This window comes from Lissotriton helveticus, chromosome 4_1 (assembly GCF_964261635.1).
Source record: "Lissotriton helveticus chromosome 4_1, aLisHel1.1, whole genome shotgun sequence".
NCBI classification, from domain to species: domain Eukaryota; kingdom Metazoa; phylum Chordata; class Amphibia; order Caudata; family Salamandridae; genus Lissotriton; species Lissotriton helveticus.
Genome location: NC_136063.1, coordinates 830140077 through 830165233, shown reverse-complemented (window position 1 = coordinate 830165233; position 25157 = coordinate 830140077). Strand labels below are relative to the sequence as shown.

General features: G+C 48.5%; 1 protein-coding gene across 1 annotated transcript in view; it reads right to left on the bottom strand.

Moving 5' to 3' along the window:
* Positions 1-25157, bottom strand: part of LOC144828071 (adhesion G protein-coupled receptor E1-like) — a 561082-nt gene that overhangs the window by 57503 nt on the left and 478422 nt on the right. Inside the window, exon 4 of the mRNA XM_078686208.1 lies at positions 15993-16139. Coding sequence (XP_078542334.1) covers positions 15993-16139 — 147 coding nt within the window. The remainder of the gene's footprint in view (positions 1-15992; positions 16140-25157) is intronic.

Here is a 25157-nt window from a genome sequence, read left to right as displayed (position 1 = left end):
TCTCCCCTTCTTTTCAATCTCTACATTCACCCTCTTATTTCCTCCCTTCTTGAGCTGGGGGTCTCTGTGTATAACTACGCTGATGACCTCCAGCTCGTTTTTGACCTTTCCTCCTCTTCTCACGCTCTATCCTTTTTTCACTCCACCATGGCTTTTATTTCTGGGTGGATGAGCGCCAACCACCTCAAGCTTAATCCAGATAAGACTGAGCTTGTTCTGATTGGCGGCTCATCCAGCCCCTGGTCCTCTGCTTTCTGGCCTCCCATTCTTGGCCCTTCCCCCACCCCCGTTCCCTCTGTTAAAACTCTGGGCATCAAGGTCAGACAGGACCTGTCCATGCATGGCCAGGTCAGTGCCGTGGTGTCCTCCTGTTTTCTTTCCCTCCGGATGATCCGGAAAATCTCTCGCTTTTTCTCTCTTGACTCCCTTAAGATTATTATTTCTGCCCTCATCACTTCCCGCCTCGATTATGGTAATAGCTTGTTCGCTGGCATTCCTGCCTATGAAACCCGCCGCCTACAAGCTATCCAGAATCAGGCTGCCCGTCTTATTTTTCACTTGCCCAAAACCCATCACATCACCCCCGTCCTTAAATCCCTTCACTGGTTGCCCATCTTGCAGAGATCCCTGTTTAAATTGGGGTGCCTCGTTTACCGGGCCCTTGACCACTCTGGACTGGCTTTCATCAATTCTCTGATCTCCCTTCACACCCCTGCCCGCACTCTTCGTTCATCGTCTTCTGCCCTTCTCACTGTTCCCCGCTTTCGTAAATCTCGCACTGGTGGAACCCGTTTTTCTGTTCTTGCTCCCCGGTTCTGGAACTCCCTCCCTCTCTCTATGCGTTCGATTCCTATTTTTTCTCATTTCCGTAAAGCGCTAAAAACTTTCCTCTTTGCCCTGGCCTACCCCCGCTAACCTCCTGGCCCTGTCTGTCCGGTTCTTTAGAGCTCTCAGCGCCAGGAAGCCGTTTGGCCATCGCGCGCTTTACAAATATTTTCATTCATTCATTCATTCATTCATTCATTCAGTTTCAAACTACCATGTCGACCTAAAATAAACCTTTTGCTGGCCCAAACCTTCCTTTTTTAATACGTATGTCACCCCTAGGGTAGGCTCTAAACAGCAAGCAGGGCAGGGTGCAATGTATTTAAAGTAGGATATGTAATTTTAAGTTTTACATGTCCTGATACGGAAAAACTCTTACATTGGTTTTTGCCTATTGCAAGGCCTACCTCTCCCACAGGATAACATTGGGTAACTTCCAAAGGGGAACAGGTAAACAGTTCATATTTGTTGTCTTTAGAATTATTATGATAAATTCCCTTTCATGGAATTTGAAAATGCCAGTGTTAGAAAGCTGCCATTTTTCGGCCTTAGCCATCTAGAGCCTGCCTGCAGTATGTCTCTGAGTCACATGAGTAGGTGTAGTTGGCAGTTGGTCTTTGTGCATTCCTCCCAGACAGCCACACACATTAGAGAGCATAGGTGGGCCATCACTGGCAGGATAAGGCGGAAGATCTGGGTACAGCCCCACTTACACCTGAAAAAGCTGTGCCCTGCCTTCACACAAAGGACTGCATACCCCCTGTAATTAGTCTGGAGTCAGGACACGGGAGGCAGGAAACCTGGGCACTTCAAAGAGAATCCTTTAGAAGCTTCTCCCACTTCAAAGAAAGCACCAGGTAATATTGGACCTCAGACACCAATTCAGGAGTTCTACTGTGCTGCTGAAAGGACTGCTAATTTGCTGCACTGCTGCCCTGCTGTGCTGACCTGCTTCCTTGTTGCCCTCTTGCCTGAGTGAGAAGGACTGGACCTGCAACTTGTACCCGGGACCACCAGAGTGACTCAAAGGGGTAGTGTCTTGTAACCAGCAACTGGACTCTGCAACTGTGAGCCTTACCCTGCCAAATGGTGCCAGAGCAGTCCTGGACTCTTAGAAGTGAGTCTGAATTTGCTCTGCCAGACCATCTGTGTACCCAGCAGAACCAACACATCTCTTTTAGTGACCAATGCAACACCAAGCAGAACAGAAGCATTGCCTATGCTGTGTGGCTCTTCCCATTGCAAGGACTTTGCATTGCCATTGCAACCTTCAGCCTCATCAGAACTGCCGCAGGACAACACATTCTCAGAGCAGGCTCTCGCATCGCAAACCACTCGTTGATCGCATCCTCGATGACGACGCACGGTTCCACATCGTAAGCCCCTCAGCTTCTTCGGAACTAGCCAGTGCAAGATGCATCCCCGATGCAGAACTTCGCATCACAAGCCCCTCTCGGTGATGGCCTCCTCGGCGACGACACAGGACCTCGCATCACAGCCTCACAGCTTCCCGGAACTAGCTCTGCGCAACACATCTCTGATCTGGATCTCGCATCGGCTTGGCTGCGTGAGGCACCCTCAATGTGGTACCTCGCAACACTCTGCAACCAGAATTTAAAGTTCTCTTGTTTAGCAGGCCTAACTGGGATCCTGTACCTAGAAGGCGCTCCATCGCGCTTGGCAAACTTTTGACTTTTCCCCGGTCCATCTTGATCGAATATCCACAGTTGTTGCCTTGTGCTTTCTGGCGCTACTTTCACTGAAACCTTCAAATTTGCATATCTCTGGTTCTACTAACTGGATTTTATTTATAAACATTTATTCTTTTTTCTAACTTGGTGTGTGATCCTTCCTGTTTTGTGATTTCAGGTTATTATTGATTAAAGTTTAGCAAAAATACTTTACACATTGCCTCTCAAGTAAGCCTGATGCTGCCTCCTGCAAAGCTACAGGTGGGTTGACCACAGGTTAATTTGGGGTTTGCTTGTGACTTTACCCTGACAAGGATTGTGATTGTTGCTTGAGTAGGGTTTCACCCCCCTCAACCAGTAACCCAATTTCTTACATGAGTCAAAAGACGAACAAACACACATGTAATCTTGTTGTCAAGTTATCAAGTCTCACACCAATGCTTAAGATCTGTGTTCTCTCAGTCTCTGAAGCTAGTTGCTTTTTTCTGTTCCTGAAATCCCTTTTTCCAGAATTCTGTGTCCTCTCTGCCTCATCTAGCATCAATGGTCTTCCCTAGAACTCCTGTTACTGATTCCTTCATTTAGCCTCAAATTTGCAAAAGGGTAGAGGTTTTCTTCCTTCTAAGGAGCTCCTTGTAGGGTGAATCAAAATGTGCTTCACACAAGACGATGTTTTAAGAAATATTTTTCTGTCTTGCACCCTGATACAACCAGCTTTATTTAAGGTTTTTGTAAAGCGCGCAGTAACCCTGGAGCATCCCGGCGCTTTCACCAAGGCTTGATCCCAACAGTTTGAAATTCTAACCCTCATAAAAACCATGCTGATCCCTGTTGGAACACGAAACACCATAAAAAGAAACCACTACTATAAGGCGGAAATGCATAGGGGAGAAGTGATACATTGCATACGTCATCTTCCCTAAAGAAAACTAATTATATCAGCAGGTAAATATAATTGTAATGCAAACATAAAAATATAAATATATATAGAATGTATTGTATTCCTAAAAAATAAAATGGAGATTAAACACATTATAACTATAACCAAGTACACGTGAGAGGTAGAGTCTCACACACATAGATACAAAGTCAGCCATATTTGTAGTCATTAAACCTTAAAGGAAATTACACATGTTCCACCTTTCTCCTGGGATAACACCCATTTCTGTTCTCCACATCATCATCAGCATTAGACTATGTCATCCTTGAGGAAATGTTAGAATGGAAAAGTGCCTTGCATGGTGATGAGTGCCCTGAGTGCCTCATTTGCAAAGATATCTGGATCCCTCTTGCTGATTTTTGTTGTCATGGGCGAACACGGATCATGAATGTGTACCATGACATAGACCTGTGTCACGGTTTGTGGTCTTGTTGGACCGGGAAGGATGCCCAAAGCGCTACCCTCATGGTGGTAAATGTCTACAGTCTTTCCCAGGAGTTAAGTAGCATGAACAGGGAGTGGCAGCATATCATGAAGTAACAAGTAGGAATAAACATACCTTTTTACCTGTGTCACTAGCGAGAGGCTGTGTTCTCAACCCACCCTTGACCTACATATAGTTAGTATGTAGCACTGTGCAGCGCATGCGTGGTTGCATACAATTGCTATGTTTATGTGTGCCTGTGATGGTGCAATACATTAAATATTCTGGGTTGCATTTTAGGAGACCTAGGGCTGACTGGGAGAGTATGAGAAGGAAGAGGATCCCCCTCAAACAGATTCGTGGATCTCTGCATTCCTGAGAGCTGGGTGGGACACACCCTGGAGGAAGGAAGAGCCAGGCTTTGCATTACACTGCTCTGTGATTTAGGGAGAGGTCACTGGAAGGGGGCCTGGGTACTACCAAGAGAGGAGATTTTAAGGCGAGGAGATAAAATTCTTCCCCCGAGGAAGCTAAAAAAGTGCATCATCAAATTGTTTCATGAAGGTCATCTGGGCATTGTGTGGACCAAAAAATGAGTATGTTGCCAGTGCACACGAATGGCTTACGGCTTATATTTAATGCAAAAAAGTGATAACAATTTAAAGACATTGAGATTACTTGTGTGCCCTATAACTTGCTCTAGTATGCCCTGGAAAAAATTGCCATTGACATAATGGGGCCCATTCAGAACGCAGGTACCAAGAAATATTTCATTGATTTTGTGGATTTTTCTCCTAATTGGACTGAATTGGAAGCGATGGATTGCACTGACGCGATACCGTGATTAGTATTCTAAATATGTAGGTGCAAGAGGGAATGCTCCAGCAGACAGGTTAAATGACAACAGGGTATAGATTAGTTCTGAGAAATTGTTGAAAGAGTTGGGTGTGGAGTAGACTTTCACATCTATTTATGACGTGAGTGGTAATGGGTGGATTAAAAGATTTAATCGAGCTATTAAAAACTATATTCGGTCGATGAAAAAATAGTGTGGGTTAATAAAATGAATTGCAGAGGATATTGTGGTATGAAAAAGTTGACAGTGAATGCTGCTACTGGTTGTAGTCCATTTTGTGCTATGAGAGAAAGAACTCTGTATTTAAAAGTAGTGCTGGACTGAACAACAAAGTGAAAACTAGCAAATTGGTCAAATGTTGTGTCTAAAAGTAATGTTCAAAAGTCACAAGCGAGATACAAAAAACATTACGAAAATAGAGTTGGCACAAAGGAGAATCAGATTAATGTGGAACAGTATGTAATAGTGAAGAAAGGAGGTAATGTAGAGAAAGGCAAGTTGAAAGTTTCTGTACCCATGCAGTCTTGTACAAGGGTGTTTAGCTTGAGGGCGCCAAATTAGGCAGATGAGCAGTGTTACATTGTGTGCTACCGTAGTTAGTCTCAATCATGATTAGAAGTGTGAGAGATTCATTGTTTGATATCAAGTTCATGGAAATTCATGATATCACACATGTCAAATTCCAAACTGCCCCATGTTTATATATTGATTGTGGTGCTGATGGCCAGGAATGGCATTAGTGTGCACAAAGAAGTTGGGTAAAGGTTACACAGGCATGTGCTTGGATTAGATGAGGACAGTATGTGTTAGACCTGGCATCCTGTGCATGGATTCCCCTGACTGTTTGCCTCTACATCCTGTATATGTGACTGTGTGCTTGACTTTGTTTTTGCTGTTTTAGGTGCTATGGACTCTTTACCACTGCTGAGCAGTGCTAAAGTGCAAATGCTCCCTGTGTAAATTGTGTTTATGATTGGTTATCCATATTTGGCATATTTGATTTACTGGTAAGTCCCCAGTAAAGTGCCCTACGTGTGCCCAGGGTCTGTAAATCAAATGCTACTAAGGGTCATGAAGCACTGGTTGTGCCACCCACATGAGTAGCCATGTAAACATGTCTTAGGCCTGCCCTTGCATCGTCTGCAGTTTTAAACTGTAATGTAGACCTGGCAAGTGCACCCCCTTGCAAGGCTCTAACCTTCCCTTTCACTACATGTAAGATACCCCCATGGTAGGCCCATTGAACATACAAAAACCCTCAATCTGGAGGCAAACAAAACATGGCACCAACGTAAACACACAAACTGTAACTCAACGAACCTGGTTTACCTAATCGAGTGCCCGTGCGAACTCCGATATGTAGGTATGACCACAAGAAAAGTGCGCACAAGAATCACTGAGCACAGAAGTACGATTCGCTGTAAAAAAACGCTCAGCAAGCTCACGGATCACTTTCTCAGACTTGGACACGACTTGAGGTGGACGGTTATGGAACAGAACCCAGTCCACCCCACGGACAACGAAAAACATCTGTTATCAAAAGAGCAACGCTGGATTTACAGATTGTCTACCCATACAGAGGGATTAAATGATAACATCCCATGGAATAGCCTTAACAAATAAAGATTGATGGCTCCCCGACCCTGACCAGTGCCATAATATTCATGGGTGCATGAGATACCTGCTAATACACCACCCTCATAAATGCCACCAGTCACGCCCTGCGTTTAACAAACTTTGACCTACAAGTCGTGACCGACACCATGTGGGACACTCAGGGCCGCCTATTAACAGAGCCCCCTTTTTTTCCCCAGATGTCCCTAAAATGTTCAAGGAGAATGTACCCATTCGCTTTTGCCACTAATTATTATTATTATCATCATTTTTCAGCACCATCACTAGTGCACCCAGTACCATTTACCGTAGGCGCATGGCCCTTGCCATTTTATCACACGCTACTTAATAAACCCCTGAAACCGCTACATCATCACTCTTTAATGCGCGTAATACAAATGCCATTAGAGTCTAGCGCCACACCGCATACTGTGTGCAATGGGCTCCATCCAGCACATAAGCATGGGCGCCTTTCTCCATTTCCATTTTTTACAGGTCCTAGAACCAACTAGATGCTACTCGCTAGGACGGACACGCCCACCAAACACGTGACCGGGAACGCTAATCCCCCTCTCCCGGCAATGAGAAACACCTGGCACAACTTGTGGGTATTTAAGAGCTGCCCCAACAGGAGCGCATTCACCACGGAACTCCAGACCCGACAATAGGTACCAGAAGGCCCCGACTTCCTTGCGCAGTGAGTATACCTAACCCACCACTTTAGCGGTACAGCTGCCAGCCATGCTGCCTCTGGCCGTGACTGTGCGAGCACTCCTTTACCGCTCTTAGTGCTGGGTCCGAGCAATCCCAATTTATTTTCCTTTCTTCTCCCATTACAAACCCAGAGTGCAAATCGTCCTGGCCCCATGAAGAGTTGTTTACCATAATTAGGTGTAAGCAATCTTTTTTATATGTATTTATATGTATTCATATGCACCATTTATCCGCAACTATGCTTTTTTCACGATAGGTAACGCATACCTGAGATCGACTATTAGCCACCCACCGCCACTCACGCCTACACAACCGCCTTGCCCGTTGACATCTTTAGGCACCCAGTGCGGACTCATTTTTTGTACACGCCTAAATACGATGTGCTTTTACATATATGTATTGTCTGTCTGTTTTTTCTTCCTCCCCTGAACAGGTACAATTTGAGAGGAAACCCCTCTTACACATACAAGCACCTTAGCGTGTGCTTACACACAGGGAACTGACAAACTCTCTGGATCCCCGTAACACCCTATCACATATAAGGTCCTGAAGAAAGCCAGTAGAAGAAAAGGCCTGGCTGAAACTAGTAGACCGCACTGGATGTCGGAGACCATAAGTCTACTGTGCACGTCCCAAGCCTTTGTTTTTAATGACTGCCTGGGGCCCAACATTAAAGTAACCTTTTGGGACCCCTAGGACAGTATTTTAAACCCCACACAGAGCACACCCACTGCACTCTCACAAACCAAAACAAACCCGCTCCGCAGTAACCTGGCGTCGAAGCACACCTGAGGCACACTCGGTGCCTTGGGTGGGGCCGGATGATGAAGCATGCCACCAACTAGGTAGGTGGGTGAGGGCCTTCATAAAAACCTAATGGTTTCCCAAATACAGACTCATAAAACCTCCACACATAGCTAGTTCCTATTGATTTGAAACAATTACCCAGGGGGAACAAACTAGCCTTATAGTTCCTCTCTCTCTCCTTGATTACAAGAGGCCCAAGGTACACCCATGGGCAGGGTGCAGTAAATGTGAAAGGTAGGACATTTACTGGTGTGTTTTACATGTCCTGAGAGTGAAATACCGCCAATTTCATGTTTTACTATAGCAAGACTAGCTCTCCTATAAGGTATCATTGGAGCTGCCTTGTAACATTTTACAAGTGTAACTTTCAATTGGGAACAGCTAGAGATTTGGAGTTTATGTTCCCTTAACTCAGAATTTAAAACTACATAATTTAGTGAAGATGGATTTTAAATTGTGGGTTGGAAAATACCACTTTTAGAAAGGGGCCATTTACTTGCTTTACCATCCTGTGTGCCTCTTCCTGCTTGTGGACTCAACGTCTGGTTTTAGACTGACAGGAGCTGTTTGTGCATTCAATCCAATCAGAATACTTGTAAAGCGCGCTACTTACCTGTGAGGGGCTCAAGGCGCTGAGAGGAGGGGGGTGCCGCTACACCTTGAAGAGCCCGGTCTTGAGAAGTCTTCTGAAGGCGAGTAGGTCTTGGGTCTGCCGTAGGTGGGTAGGGAGGGTGTTCCAGGTCTTGGCGGCGAGGTAGGAGAAGGATCTGCCGCCGAAGGTTGTTCGTTGGATGCGGGGGATAGCGGCGAGGGCAAGGCTGGCGGAGCGGAGCTGGCGGGTCGGGGTGTAGAAGCTGAGTCTTCTGTTCAGGTAGGCTGGTCTGGCGTTGTGGAGTGCTTTGTGTGCGTGGGTGAGGAGCTTGAAGGTGATCCTCTTGTTGACGGGGAGCCAGTGTAGGTCTCTCAGGTGGGGGGTGATGTGGCTGCGATGGGGGATGTTGACGATCAGTCGGGCGGAGGCATTTTGGATGCGTTGTAGTCGTCGTAGGTATTTGGCTGGGATTCCTGCGTAGAGTGCGTTGCCGTAGTCCAGTCTGCTGCTGACGAGGGCCTGTGTCACCGTTCTTCTTGTTTTGGTCGGAATCCACTTGCAGATCCTGCGGAGAGTGCGGAGGGTGTTGTAGCAGGAGAAGGAGACAGTGTTCACCTGCTTAGACATGGAGAGGGACGAGTCGAGGATGAATCCTAGGTTGCGTGCATGGTTGGTGGGTGTTGGTGCTGTTCCCAGTGTGGCCGGCCACCAGGAGTCGTCCCAGGCTGAGGGGGTGAGTCCGAGGATGAGAACCTCTGTCTTGTCCGAGTTCAGTTTCAGACGGCTGCTCCTCATCCAGTCGGCGACGGCCTGCATTCCCTTGTGGAGGTTTGTTTTGGCGGTGTGTGGGTCCTTGGTGAGGGAGAGGATGAGCTGGTTGTCCTCGGCGTAAGAGATGATGTTGAGGTCGCGATGGCGGGCCACTTGTACGAGGGGGGCCATGTAGACGTTGAACAGCATCGGACTGAGGGATGAGCCCTGGGGAATGCCGCAGATGATGTTGGTGACTTTGGATCGGAAGTGTGGGAGGCGAACGCTCTGGGTTCTGCCGGCGAGGAAGGATGTGGTCCAGTCAAGGGCCTTCTCTTGGATTCCGGCTTCTTGGAGGCGTGTCTTTAGAGTGCGATGGCAGACCGTGTCGAAGGAGGCTGACAGGTCTAGGAGGATGAGGGCTGATGTTTCGCCGTTGTCTAGTCGGCGCCTGACGTCGTCTGTGGCAGCGATGAGGTGCTGTGGTTTCGTCTGAATCTGGACTGGGACGAGTCCATGATGTTGTTGTCTTCGAGATGGCGGGCAAATTGCATGTTGATGTTGGCATTTTTTCGGTGACCTTCGCCGGGAACGGGAGCAGGGAGATGGGCCGGACGTTCTTGAGGTCCTTGGGGTCCGCCTTGGGCTTCTTGAGGAGGGCGTTAATTTTGGCGTGCTTCCAACTTTCCGGGAATGTCGCTGTTTCGAAGGAGATGTTGATGACCTTCCGTAGTTGGGGTGCGATGGCTGCATCTGCTTTGTTGAATACGTGGTGTGGGCACGGGTCTGACAGAGATCCTGAGTGGATGGAGTTCATGACCTTGCGTGTCTCGTCGTCGTTGACGTTGGACCAGGAGGTCAGGCGGTTGGCGCTGGTGGTGTTCGCAGGGGAGTTGAAGTCTGGCGTAGTCGGGGCGGTCGTGGTGTTGAAGCTGTTGTGGATGTCAGTGATCTTGCGGTGGAAGAAGATGGTCAGTGAGTCGCACAGTTCTTGTGAGGGCGGGAAGTCGTTGGCATTGGCGCTGGGGTTGGAGAGTTCTTTTAGGATGCTGAAGAGCTCTTTGCTGTCGTGTGCGTTGTTATCCAGGCGGTCTTTGAAGGAGGATCTCTTGGCTGATCTGATGAGGTGGTGATGTCTGCGGGTGGCGTCCTTGTGGGCTGCGTGGTTGTCCGGTGTGCGTTCGTGGAGCCATTTCTTCTCCAGTTTCCGGCATGCGTGTTTGGAGGTCTGGAGCTCGTCGGTGAACCAGGTGGCTCTCTTGCTGGCCTGGCTGTTGGAGGGTTTCTTGAGTGGGGCGAGGGTGTTGGCGCAGTCGTTGATCCACTGTCTGAGGTTGCGGGCTGCGGCGTCTGGGTTGGTGGGGTCGGTGGGTGGGTTCTGGGCGAAGATGGTGATCAGCTGGTCTTTGGTGACTTTGCTCCAGCAGCGGCGAGGCAGCTGTTGGGTGCGGTGGTGCATGGTTGGTTTCTTGAAGGTGAAATGAATGCAGCGGTGGTCGGTCCAGTGGAGTTGGTGGTGTGGCCGAAGGTGACGTGGGTGCTTGTGGAGAAGATGGGGTCCATCGTGTGGCCGGCGGCGTGGGTGGGTGCGGTGACGAGTTGTCTGAGGCCGAGGTTGGCGAGGTTGTCGATCAGCGTGGCGGAGTTGGCATCATCTTTGTTCTCGAGGTGGAAGTTCAGGTCCCCGAGGAGGATGTAGTCCGTGGAGGCGAGTGCGTGGGTGCTGGCGAAGTCGGTGATGGAGTCCCTGAACTGAGCCCGGGGTCCAGGGGGTCTGTAGACGAGTGTTCCTCTGAGGGTGGTGTTGGGGTCGGTGTGGATCTGAAAGTGCAGGTGTTCGGCGGTGTTGAGGGTGTCGTCTGCGTAGGTGGTGACATTGAGGGTGGACTTGTGGACGATGGCTATTCCTCCTCCGATTCCGTTGGCGTGATCCCTGCGGGTGATCTTGTAGCCGTCCGGGATGGCTATGGCGATGTCGGGCACCGAGGAGTCGTTCCACCAGGTCTCGGTTAGGAAGGCCACGTCTGGGGCGGAGGTGTCGAGCAGATCCCAGAGCTCGACGGTGTGTTTGTGTGAGGAGCAGGTGTTGAGGAGTATGCAGCGGAGGTGGTTGGGTCCAGTCCTTGAAGGTTTGGAGGCTCTGTCGCAGGTGAAGCTGCAGGTGCGGCAGGAGAAGGGTCCGTGGGTCCATTTCGGGGCGGCCTGGAAGCAGGTGTGGTTTCTGCCGGCGTTGAGTTCGTGGAGGGTGCTGGCGTCGTAGCGGAGACTGGTGTTGTGGCGTTCATGGGGTCCAGGGGTTCTGGCGCTGGGCGTGGTCTAGGCACGGACGAGCACAGATGGGCTTACCTTAGGCGCTGCGCGACCGCGCAGCGTCCTGCATATATGGGGAGGTGGGAGGGAGGAGCATCTGGGAGGCGGGAGGCGGGAGCAGCGAGGGGGCAGGGGGGCGGGGAAAGAGTGGGACAGACGGCAGAATGGGGCGCAAAGAGGGGGAAAACAGTGGCACAGAGGGCAAAACGGGGCACAACAGAGGGGAAAAAGGAGTGGCACACAGAGCAAAAACGTAGCACAAAGGAGGGGGAAGACAGTGGCACAGAGGGCAAAACGGAGCACAACAGAGGGGAAAAACGAGTGGCACAGAAGCAAAAATGGGGCACACAGAGGGGGGAAACAGTGGCACAGAGGGCAAACACGGGGCACAACAGAGTGGAAAAACGAGTGGCACAGAAGCAAAAACGGGGCACACAGAGGGGGGGAAACAGTGGCACAGAGGGCAAAACGGGGCACAACAGAGGGGAAAAACGAGTGGCACAGAGCAAAAACGGGGCACACAGAGGGGGAAAAACAGTGGCACAGAGGGCAAAACGGGGCAAAACGGGGCACAACAAAGGGGAAAAACGAGTGGCACAGAGAGCAAAAACGGGGCACAGAGAGGGGGAAAAACTGTGGCACAGAGAGCAAAAATGGGGCACACAGAAGGGGAGAAAAACAGTGGCACAGAGGGCCACATGGGGCACAGCACACTTACCAGCGGGTTCTCAGCAGCGGCAGCAGGAGCATACAGGCGGAGCTGCGTGGAGGGGGAGCGACCTACCGCGAGGGTCAGGGGTAGCTTTAATTTCAGACACTCACACAAAGGGTGCTGAGGTGTGCCCTGCATATCCTGATGGGTCTTCCAGAGCTAGAGTTGTGGGAGGAGGTGTCACTGACACATGAATAGGGTTGTGTCTGCCTTTCACCTGCTGTCGCCACCCTCTGTAGTGAGGCTGGACCAGGGAGGACAAAACTGGTTTTAGTAAGCAAAATAAACTTTCCTTGAAACCTGCACACTTCGAAGTCTGAAAGTAGTGGGGCCCTGACCCCAGAATTTTAGAATACTTCTGGATCAAGAGTACCCTGCCAAGAAAAAGAACTGAAACGCTGTCAAGAGGAGTACTGCTTCTTTCCAGTGTGTTGCTTTGTTGGGTTGACCTTCAGTTGCTGCTTCTGTCTGTGGGCAGTGGAAAGGACTGGACTTTTATTTTGCTGTATTCTGCTTGAGAAGATTCTCCAAGGGCTTGAAGTAGAGCTAGCCTCCAGGAAGTCTCAGGGGCATAAAGACTTCACCGGCAGCATCCTTGGACTCCACTGCTGGGAGTTCTGATCAGCCTTGTGGTGTTATTTCCAGTTATGGGCCTTTGGAGGTTGTTCCTGCTGCAAAAGGCATCAAGAAGACACCAAATTTGATGCTTTACCCTTCCAGCGCCTGTTTTTCCGATGCAGCACTGCTGTGTTGGAGAAAATCCCACTCTGTGCAGCCTAAGAAATCAGAGCAGCGCCTGTCAGCAATCGAAGAAACCGCTGCAGCCAGAGTTCAGCGTACTGTGTCTCCGAAGTCTGAGACTCCTGCACTGACTGATGCATGCCCTGCTGTGCGGCTGAAAGAATTGACGCATCATGGGACTGAGGCTGCAGAAATTGATGCAGCGCCTGCTTGCTGCTGCTACATCGACCTCCAGCACGCCCGGATTTCCACGCATTGCACCTTTTTCGACACATCATCTGCAGAACAGACCCGTCTTGGAATCCGTGCATCACTTCCCCCTACAGTCTGGATTTGATGCATCACTTATCCTCGTGCAGCACAACTGCTGCATCGCCTCTCAGGGAATCAGGAACTGATGCACCGCTTTGTTTTAAGATGCTTCTCACTTCTGCAGCTGTATTGCCTAGTGGATTTTGACGCATTTGAGGTACTGTGTGTAAAACATCTGCATCCATGGATTTCTATGGACAGAATTGCTTGAAACCTTTTAAAAGTGTTTGTTTGGTTTAGATAAAGATACTTTATTTCTCTAAATCGGTGTTGTGTCAATATCTAGTTTTTTCACTGTGTCACAGTGTGTCATATACAAATGCTTTACACGTTGCCTCTGAAGTTTATCCTGACTGCTCTGTGCCAAACTACCAGAGTGTGAGCGGAGGCAAACTTAGGTGTGTACTTTATTCATCCTGACTAGAAGGAAGGGTCCCTACCTTGGTCCCTACTGCCAACTAGAGACCCCCAATTCTAACAGTGCATGTCTTGTTTCCTATCAGAGCCCATTTTAGAGAGCTACGGGGCAAGCAGGAGCTACTGAGCCTAACTGTGGGGGTTGAGATCTTTTAGGCCTGTTTCCCATGGGCCCAGCTTAGTATGCGTCCTAAGCAACTATGCCAAGTACCTCTTCAAAACGTAACCCTCAGTGGTAGTGTTAGTCGAGCAGTTCACGGGTTCTCAGGTGGAAGGTAGATGTAGTGGTTGAACACAGGCTCACACCTAAAAATATGTGCAATGGCAGCAATAAATGATTGCCCGGTCAAATACTTGCTTTTCTGAAAAAACAAATATTTATATATGAACACGAACATCATACACAAAAAATACACACAGTCCCCTGAGGTCAGTACTCTTGATGGGCAGATCCCAGAGTCCTTCTTCCCTCTTTCTAACAGTAGTGGCTTTTCCCTATTCACAAGAGGCAACATTTATGTTGGGTCCCACTAGCAGTCTCAGGAGTCCCACTCCTACTTTTCCAAAGTCAAAAGTGTTCCAGCCCTTAAAGCACTATGAGGCCCTTTCGGCTCTGTGATAAGTCTTATCTTACCTGCTCCTGCAGGGGTTTTATTATCAGAGTCCTCTGGAGCGTTCAACACATGGACGTCCCAGTGGCTGCTGGTAGTGAGTAGCACTCTCTGCTTTGCAGAGGAAGCGGCGAATCGTTCACATCGCTTTCTCTGAAGACACAGTAAGTTCCTCTTATCTTTCTCACCTGTAGGGGGATATTCGCTCAGGTTCTGATATTTCATTTGGGGCTCAGGTACTCATGGTCAGGACGGAGTAATTTCCTCTCAACGCTGGTGAAATCAGGCAACAATCCTTACCCTTCAGGGCTCCCCACCTGGCATACGAGGTCATCAACATTACTCCACAGATAGGAAACGATCTGGTCGGCACAGTATTAATGCAATCTTCATGGCGGCTGCATCTGGCATATGGGGTCACCGACTTTACTCCGCACACAGGCTACAGCCCAATGGGAACAGGAGTAATGCAAAGATGTACGTTGTTACAACGCATGCTTTTACCACGCATGCTGTTACAACGCAAGATTTACAACGCAAGCCATTACAACGCATTGCTTTGGGGGGTGCTGGATAGTGAATAGTTTAATTTACTATTCCAACTCCAGTCCCCGGGGATAGTAGGGAAGGTGTTGGATAGTAAATTAAAACTATTCCCTATCCTAGAGCGCCCCCCCAGTGCAATGCATTGTAATGGTTTTTGTTGTAAAACCTGCTTTGTAAAGGCACTGCGTGGTAAAAGTTGCGTGGTAAAGGATGTTTCCCGTAATGCAATCTTCACAGCGGTCCTCTCTGGCATATGGGCATATGGGGTTGTCAAATTTGCCTTACACACAGGAGACACCCCAATCGGTGCAGCAGTGTCTAACTTCACGGCTTCTGCCTCTGCCATACGGAGACGCTGACTTGAATCTACACATGAACAATGGCCCTGATCAGTGGCACAGCCACTTCCTTACACCTTATGACAGGGATCCACTTGCCAGGATCCTATACTGGACCTCACTCCTTCCAAGCTCCCTCCTTTTCCCCAGAGGGCAGACTAGCTATGTAAACTAGACAAGTGCTGTGTACTCTGTCTGCTCTCCTCATAATGCTGAAGCCCAGTGGGGGCTGGGTTTTGATATTGTCTTCAGTCCCTCCCCTGCAGCAGTAAGGACAGGTCCAGTCGCCTGAGCTCAGAATTATTGGGTCTAGAGTTTTTTAACCTAATAATTCTTGGTCCAGAGACACGTGTAATTGCGAGTGGTGCAATGCCACCCCATGTTATCTCTCTGGGTAAAATTGCACCACTTGTAATGGGGAAACATCCTTTACAACGAAACTTTTACAACACAGTGCTTTTACAACGCAGGTTTTACAATGAAAACCATTACAACGCATTGCGCTGGGGGGCGCTCTAGGATAGGGAATAGATTTAATTTACTATCCAACACCTTCCCTAGTGTCCACGGGGACTGGAGTTGGATAGTAAATCAAACTATTCACTATCCAGCACCCCAAAGCGCTATGTGCTGTAAAGGTTTGCGTTGTAAAAACTGCGTTGTAACAGCATGTGTGGTAAAAGCATGCGTTGTAACGTCATACATCCCTTGTAATGAGGCCTGAATGAAAAACAACATTTCATATTGAAAATTACTGCAAGCAAAATTCAGTTTCCAATAGGGACTCCTTACCGTCACATGTCAACGAGGAGTTGGTAAAATGTATTTCTCCAGAAGCCACAGCAAATCCAGCTTTACAGGTGCAATAGAAGCTGCCAAAAGTGTTAACACATGTAGCACGCTTGGGACATGTGGAAGCAATGAAGCACTCGTTGACATCTGAGGTAAGTTGAAACAGAAAGAAGAACTCAATAAACCTTAATCATAGATTTGCAGAAAACAGGGGGATGACACTCAGCATTTAGCACCTTACATTCTGCTCACATTCCATAGCCATAGTGAAGATGCAGACAAATCCCCCTCAAGATAATCAGGACAAAAAAGAACATTTATTTTAGTGATATGCCCGATGGTTCATATCCTAGGTATCTTTTTCACAATTAGTGTCTAATATCTGATTTGAACAACATGACACAGTAAGCTCAAGACCGGGTTCTCTTGTAAAGGTGCAGCCTCTTTAAAAGAAGCCACATCTAGTGTCATAGCTTACCCTTATTATATAAAAGGGGAAGAGACATTACCAAACATCTACAGTACAATATGCTTAGATAGATGATTATTTGTTGTAAGGCATAGTTCTGCAGCAGGGGATCATAAAATAAGACATGGATTTGGGTCAAGAATGAGAGTTGATGGAACATTTACCCACTGGATTCTTGGACTTAAATGCGAATACAATTTAAAACCTCATAGACCAACAAAGAAGTTTAAAAGAGGTGAGAGTTGAAAGACAGAGTTGGTGTATATGTTGGGTTGAAAGGTCTGCTAGAGGCAGGTAGGTGGGCAGACTAGAAAAACCTAGCAGTTCTTATCCTGCATCAAAGTTATGATTGTGAAAAGACGAAGGCTGATAACAAAATCTGGGCCCAAATGTACCAAAAGACTGTTTGCAAAAAGTGGTTGCATACAGACTTTAATTTTAGGATGTCGCATATGTACTAATTGGTCATGTTACAACATGTCCAGTCACTGTGGGCTACATAATTAACTTCATAGTGAATAATAATTATGCAGGTTGCTACTCGTGACTCCCTGTGATTTCTTACAAACACAGGGATGGTGGCCTGCAAGGAACAGCAGACCACCATTCTTGCATGTGCATTCTCAAATAGGATTTCTTTCTAAAACAGCCCTGTACTTTAAAGGATCCAGTGCTACTTTAAAAAAAATGGTTTGCTGTTTGGGAAAACATTGGAAGCCGCACAGCAGTGGTGTCCTGGGCTACTGCCTAATCCTGCCTTTTCTCCAGCCCAAGTCCTTCCTGAAGCTGCTGACACCAGTGTTGCTGTTTCTAAGAGTGTAGGGCCCATTCCTCAAAGTCAAAGTCTGTGTTACGCCCCTGGTCCTTTCATTGCACTTGTGTAGCCCCTTCTTTAATGCATGGCGTACCTGCACACATTGAATGACACCACAGACCATAGTAGGTGTTCCCAGATTTGCAATGGAACATTTGCAAATGAGGGCACACCTTTATTCTTGCTCCGATGACTTATAACAGACACGGGCACACAGGCAAGTAAGCACTGACTTTGCACTATATAGGAAGTGGAGCACATTCTGAAAGCACCCGTGGACACACCCCTTGGAAAGAAGCATGGAAATAAACCAGGGATCCAATCAAGGTAGGTGGGCGCAGTCAAACACTGTTTCTGCCTCTGAGTAGGGCTTTTATTGCCCCCTTTTTAGGTCTCGCGTTTGGCAGCGCATGCGCTGTCTCAGTGAGACTTAAGTAATCTGTAATCTGTATATTGGCTTCACCTCCGTGTAATTTCTCCTGCCCCTTGTGATTGGTTTAGGTTTGGCATTTCTGTTGTTTTCTTGATATCTGTTGGCTAACTACAGTTTCGCTCTGCTCGCACTTAATTGCGTGCAGTGTGCCATCTGGTTGGGGGCATGGCCCCCTCCTCTCCCTCGTTCCGCACGGCCGTTTGTTCTTTCAGGGCAGCTCGCACAACTTTATTTGCTCTTCCTCCGGTGCCCCTCTCCGGAGCCCGTGAGTGAGAGATGGCCCTTTGATGTGCATTATGCGGGGCAATATCACCGGAGCATGAATCGGGTGCTGCCTTTCCTTTGTTTTGCACGCTGCGGCGTGCTCTTTGAAGCTCGTTTTGTCCCTCCTGCTTCCCATTACGCCCTCCCGCAACATGCACCTGGACTAGGTAGGCAATATAAACAGAACTAACAAATACATTTATTTGCTGAATTGCCTCGTGGATGCAAGGGGCTCAGCCATCTTTCCTACCAATACAAATCCTATTGAGGGGGGACGCAGCGAAAAAAATATGTCTAGAGAAAAGTATATCCGCCCAGTATCACGGCAGGCTGTCCAAGGGCGGTGCTGCTGGGATTGCTTTCTCCTGGTTACCCAGGCTGCCTTGCAGAAGTGCTTGAAACAGCACAGCCCCTCACTCTAGTTTGACACAATGACCCCAGCCAGCCTGGTGTCATTGTTCATGGAAATGGTGTATTTTGCATAACCATCCCACGCCGTGTGTCACAGGGGGCGATGTTAGTAGGGTGAAGAGCACTTGCCGTAGGTTTCTACTTAGTTCAGAGTGCACTCAAGGGCCAGTTCGCATTGCAGACCAGCATGCACTACAAACATGTCAGTACCTGTTTGATTTTCGGGATGGCCCCCTGCCCAGCAGCCCCTCTTGAGAAAACAGACACTTGGGACCTCTCCTGCGTGCTACTCTGTCCATGCAGATGCTCCTGGCACCGCAGACGCAAATGTCATAGAATGACACGTGTTCTGGTTAGTTATTTAATGGTAGTGGGTAAAGAATTTATAGCAAGCATCAATTATATATGCCAACGTAGTCTAGGTATACGAATTCAACAGAGGTAACCACATATTATGCTTTATAAATAGGTCAGGACTGTCAATTAGTTATACAAATATATTTATGATTTTATTGATAGTGATAACTCATTTTTATATATATTCATATATTTCTTTATCTTTTCAATCATTTCATTTTTTCTAAAATTGAGAACAGTACAGTGTCAATAAATATAAATAGAAAAAAGGAATATTAAATCACATATATCCTTAACCATCGTGACAAAACACATTATCAAATTCATACAACAATCCAGGTTCTTTGATCGACAACATCTTTTGCAAGGTACACACCAAAAACAAGACACCAAATTAGTGTTTGTGACTCGTCATTCATTATTGAATGAACTAATTCGGCAAATTGTGTACTCAAATTGGCACCTGCACAATGTAAATAGATCAGAACACGATAAAATATCGAAACCGCTTTTTGCCTATCGCGAAAACAAAAATATAAAAGATCTGGTTGTCAGATCACGCATGCCCACACATAAATCTCATTCACTCAATGTTAGACTGACTGAACATAAATCAGCCATCAAGACACGGAAAATGACTGCACCGATGGTATTCCATTTTGTTGAGAATAACCATGTTCCTGAAGATATCCGCTGGTTTATCTTAGAGAGAGTTCTAACAAAAGAAGGCCAATGCCCAGAGATGATAAGGAAAAAACGTGAAGTTTTTAGGATCTTTTAATTGGATACAGTAAAGAAGGGGCTGAATATAGAGATACAGTGGGAACAGGCCATTATATAATACCGGAAAAGTTGTCTTTTCAAAAATGAGCTGGTATCTTTCTTCTTTTTAGATTTTAGATATAAGAACTATTGAATGTGCAATACAACCTATATAATTCGACTGTGCATTGCTTGGCCATTTTACTTTAGTTTTTGTATTAGCGAAATGTTATTGAAGAATTTTCCAAAATTTGGACTAGGTACACATTATATTTTTATAAAGGCGTTTCCCTTTGAATTTATAATGTTGGCCTCTGCGTGGATGCAATAAAATAAATGTATGCCTCCATTGTAATCTATTAATTTCACAGAAGGAGGAATCTATTCATTTATAAGGTTATTATCTATTATCTTTAATTTACGTTACATCATTTTTGGTTAGAATTATACGTTTGGCTCGTTCGAAACACGGAGCCGAAGTTCATATAATTGGTATGCTCCACATGAGAATTTAATAAGCAGACAGTGGATTAGCTGGAATTAGGTAATTTTAGTATCTTTCAATTATAAATAAATATAGCTGGAAATGATTCGGTATTCCCATCTGTTATCGGGACCTCTTTTCTTTTCAAGGATGGCGTCTGTTTTCAATGTAGCCTCAGCACTCTCTGACGAGAAAAGCAACGCGGGTAAAATCAATGCAAGTAAGGAGGCAGTCCGTTTTCGATGTTTGCGAACTTGCCACCCACACCCAAGATGGCGCCACTCTTAACAATCATTGGGACCCACCTGATTTTTAAGGCTCAGGCCTGCCGTACATTGCGCATGCAGTGTCGGGCAGCGAGAGTCCTTTTCCGGGGAATCGAAAATGGACCTGGAAATTCCACGTAGTTTGTGCGTGTTATTTCCAAGGTCCATTTTCATTGGCCTTGGCGTGCGTGCTGTTTTTTGACAGAACATGCAATAGGCCATGGGCGGTCGTGTAGCTCCGCCCATGGAATATTGGTGTCTGTTACGCGCACCAGAGGCCATATGTTTTGAATTATCGCGGCTTGACAGCCGCGATAATTCAAAACATATGCTCGCAGTGGCACTCACACGCGCACCACTCACGGACTTTTTTTTTGTGTTGTTCGCGATCACCTGGTTGCCGTTGAAGGCCCGGCAAGCACTCTCAGCCCCCTCCCAATTTTTCTACCCTCCTCTCCTCCAGGGCGCACAAGTAAAGTATCTGGAAGGTTGTTCCGGGCGGCCAGGGAGTGCACCGCCCCTCACAGCCACCGTGAGCAGGGCACGCACGGAGGGTGGCTTTGGAGAGGACACGACGGGGCATTCACTAGGAGTTACTAAAGTGAATCCTGTTGTCTGCCTACCCTCTGCCAGTCTCTGATGGGACGTGCACCAGGGTGACAGGGCACTGCTGCGGTTACTGTACAAGTTAGCGGAGAGCGTGACAAGAGACTGGCTCGGGATGTCTGGGGTTTAGGCTGGTCAGGGTAACCCAGAAGAGAACGCGTGTTGTGTTATTAGTACTGGAGCCCCCTGACACCCGAGGGGGTGCCTCAAGGCCGAGTACGCGCCGAGGCACAGTGACACTTGACACCGGTGGAGGGCGAGACCCGAGCCTTCGCCGAGGAGTAACCAGACACTGCGGTGGGATAAGCGAATGAGTGGCGCACTCTGTGCATGCAGGGGAGGGGGGCTTGTGTTACATTGGAGGAGGGAGGGGCGCGGAGAGCAGGAAGAAGCATGGGTATTTTTGGTTTGTTTTTAAAGCGCGGAGATGACATCCAAAGCACGGAAACCCGCTACAGCACCCGTGCAGCCTCACTCGACAGGCACCCATGGGCATGGCATGGCAGCAGCGAGGGGCGAGGCAAGACTACACGCACCTACAGTTTGTTGTTGCAGGAAAGTGTCCCCGTGGCTGACTTTGTGCTGTTGGGGGAGGGGGAGATGTGTGACGCAGGTGTTTCGGGAGCCTACTTTCCTGTATGCCCTCGGTAAACTTTTGTCACCATCGGAAAGTATCCTCACCCCGTGTCTCGCAGTCACGCAGATCAGCTAGGGTTTTGTGCGATGCACACTTACACTCTTGCACACTTGGTGTCAATGGCCCCAACATCACTGCCTTTGTACATTTTCCTGAAAATAAGGACACGGATGCCAGTGCCTCAGAGTAAGGCTGACACTCTGACACTTGGTATACTTAACACGGCTGGCAGGAGGGAGAGTCGCCCCAGAGGCGCGTGAGATTTGATCAGGTGATCTTAATGGCGGTTGACAGTGCGTGTGTAATGCTCTTGAGCGTTCAAAGTGTGAGAGTGACTACTTAGTACTTACGAACTTGGGGATGTATGTGTTTGAGCTAGGGAGTGAGGTTAATATACTGTATAACTATGTTCATGCAGTCCCCTGTGTCTGGAGAATCCTCTCTGGAAAATGGGGCAATTAAACCATACATTTATTGGCTCCTGTGCACACAAGTCATCGAGCCTTTGCCACCAGATCATCTCCGTTCTACGCGCCTTTTCTGATCCCTCACATTGTTGGGGGTGGGTGGTTAAGGGTTGTGCCTGCCAGTGAGTGAGAGTGACAGCAGAGTGAGAGTGACAGCATGAGAGACAGCAGAGTGAGAGTGACAGCAGAGTGAGAGTGACAGCAGAGTGAGACAGCAGAGTGGGAGAGACAGCAGAGTGGGAGACAGCAGAGTGGAAGTGACAGCAGAGTGAGAGTGACAGCAGAGTGGGAGAGACAGCAGAGTGAGAGTGACAGCATGAGTGACAGCAGAGTGAGAGTGACAGCAGAGCGAGATTGACAGCTTGAGAGACAACAGAGTGAGAGTGACATCAGAGTGAGAGTGACATCAGAGTGAGAGTGCCAGCAGAGTGAGAGTGACAGCAGAGTGAGAGTGACAGCAGAGTGAGAGTGACAGCAGTGTGAGAGACAGCAGAGTGAGAGTGACAGCAGAGTGGGAGAGATAGCAGAGTGGGAGAGACAGCAGAGTGAGAGAGACAGCAGAATGAGAGTGCCAGCAGAGTGAGAGACAGCAGAGGAGACAGCAGAGGAGACAGCAGAGTGAGAGTGACAGCAGAGTGAGAGTGACAGCAGAAGGAGAGTGACAGCATGGGAGACAACAGAGTGAGTGTGACAGCAGAGTGAGAGTGACAGCAGAGGGAGAGTGACAGCAGAGTGTGAGTGACAGCAGCGTGTGAGAGACAGCAGAGTGTGAGAGACAGCAGAGTGTGAGTGACAGCAGAGTGAGAGTGACAGCTGAGTGAGTGAGAGTAACAGCATGAGTGACAGCAGCGTGAGAGTGACAGCAGAGTGACAGCAGAGTGAGAGTGACAGCAGAGTGAGAGACAGCAGAGTGAGAGTGACAGCAGGGTGAGAGTGACAGCAGAGTGAGAGTGACAGCAGAGTGAGAGTGACAGCATGAGAGACAGCAGAGTGAGAGTGACAGCAGAGTGAGACGACAGCAGAGTGAGAGTGAGAGTGACAGCCGAGTGAGAGAGACAGCAGAGTGTGAGAGACAGCAGAGTGTGAGAGTCAGCAGAGTGAGTGACAGCAGAGTGAGTGACAGCAAAGTGAGAGTGACAGCAGAGTGTAAGTGACATCGCGAGCGACAGCAGAGTGAAAGTGACATCAGAGTGAGAGTAACAGCAGAGTGAGTGACAGCAAAGTGAGAGTGACAGCAGAGTGAGAGTGACAGCAGAGTGAGAGTGACAGCAGAGTGAAAGTGACAGCAGGGTGAGAGTGACAGCAGAGTGAGAGTGACAGCAGAGTGAGAGTGTCAGCAGAGTGAGAGTGACAGCAGAGTGAGAGTGACAGCATGAGAGACAGCAGAGTGAGAGTGACAGCAGAGTGTGAGAGACAGCAGAGTGTGAGAGACAGCAGAGTGTGAGAGACAGCAGAGTGTAAGAGACAGCAGGGTGTGAGTGACAGCAGAGTGAGAGTAACAGCAGAGTGAGAGTGAAAGCATCAGCATGAGTGACAGCAGAGTGAGAGTGATAGCATAAGCATGAGTGACAGCAAAGTGAGAGACAGCAGAGTGAGAGTGACAGCAGAGTGTGAGTGGCAGCAGATTGAGAGTGACAGCAGAGTGAGAGTGACAGCATGAGAGACAGCAGAGTGAGAGTGACAGCAGAGTGAGATTGACAGCGGAGTGAGAGTGACAGCAGAGTGAGAGAGACATCAGAGTGTGAGAGACAGCAGAGTGTGAGAGACAGCAGTTTGAGAGACAGCAGAGTGAGTGACAGCAGAGTGAATGACAGAAGAGTGAGAGTGACAGCAGAGTGAGAGTCACAGCAGAGTGAGAGTGACAGCATGAGTGACAGCAGAGTGAGAGTGACAGCCGCGTGAGAGTGACTGCATGAGAGACAGCAGAGTGAGAGTGACAGCAGAGTGAGAGTGACAGCAGAGTGAGAGTGACAGCAGAGTGAGTGACAGCAGAGTGAGAGTGACAGCAGAGTGAGAGTTACAGCAGGGTGTGAGAGACAGCAGAGTGTGAGTGACAGCAGAGTGAGAGTGACAGCAGAGTGAGAGTGACAGCAGAGTGAGTGACAGCAGAGTGAGAGTGACAGCAGAGTGAGAGTGAAAGCAGAGTGAGACAGCAGAGTGTGAGAGACAGCAGAGTGTGAGACAGCAGAGTGAGAGTGACAGCAGAGTGAGAGTGACAGCAGAGTGGGAGAGACAGCAGAGTGAGAGTGACAGCATGAGTGACAGCAGAGTGAGAGTGACAGCAGAGCGAGATTGACAGCTTGAGAGACAACAGAGTGAGAGTGACATCAGAGTGAGAGTGACATCAGAGTGAGCGTGCCAGCAGAGTGAGAGTGACAGCAGAGTGAGAGTGACAGCAGAGTGAGAGTGACAGCAGTGTGAGAGACAGCAGAGTGAGAGTGACAGCAGAGTGGGAGAGACAGCAGAGTGAGAGTGCCAGCAGAGTGAGAGACAGCAGAGGAGACAGCAGAGGAGACAGCAGAGTGAGAGTGACAGCAGAGTGAGAGTGACAGCAGAGGGAGAGTGACAGCATGGGAGACAACAGAGTGAGTGCGACAGCAGAGTGAGAGTGACAGCAGAGGGAGAGTGACAGCAGAGTGTGAGTGACAGCAGCGTGTGAGAGACAGCAGAGTGTGAGAGACAGCACAGTGTGAGTGACAGCAGAGTGAGAGTGACAGCTGAGTGAGAGTAACAGCATGAGTGACAGCAGCATGAGAGTGACAGCAGAGTGACAGCAGAGTGAGAGACAGCAGAGTGAGAGTGACAGCAGGGTGAGAGTGACAGCAGAGTGAGAGTGACAGCAGAGTGAGAGTGACAGCAGAGGGAGAGTGACAGCAGAGTGTGAGTGACAGCAGCGTGTGAGAGACAGCAGAGTGTGAGAGACAGCAGAGAGTGAGTGACAGCAGAGTGAGAGTGACAGCTGAGTGAGAGTAACAGCATGAGTGACAGCAGCGTGAGAGTGACAGCAGAGTGACAGCAGAGTGAGAGTGACAGCAGAGTGAGAGACAGCAGAGTGAGAGTGACAGCAGGGTGAGAGTGACAGCAGAGTGAGAGTGACAGCAGAGTGAGAGTGACAGCATGAGAGACAGCAGAGTGAGAGTGACAGCAGAGTGAGACGACAGCAGAGTGAGAGTGAGAGTGACAGCCGAGTGAGAG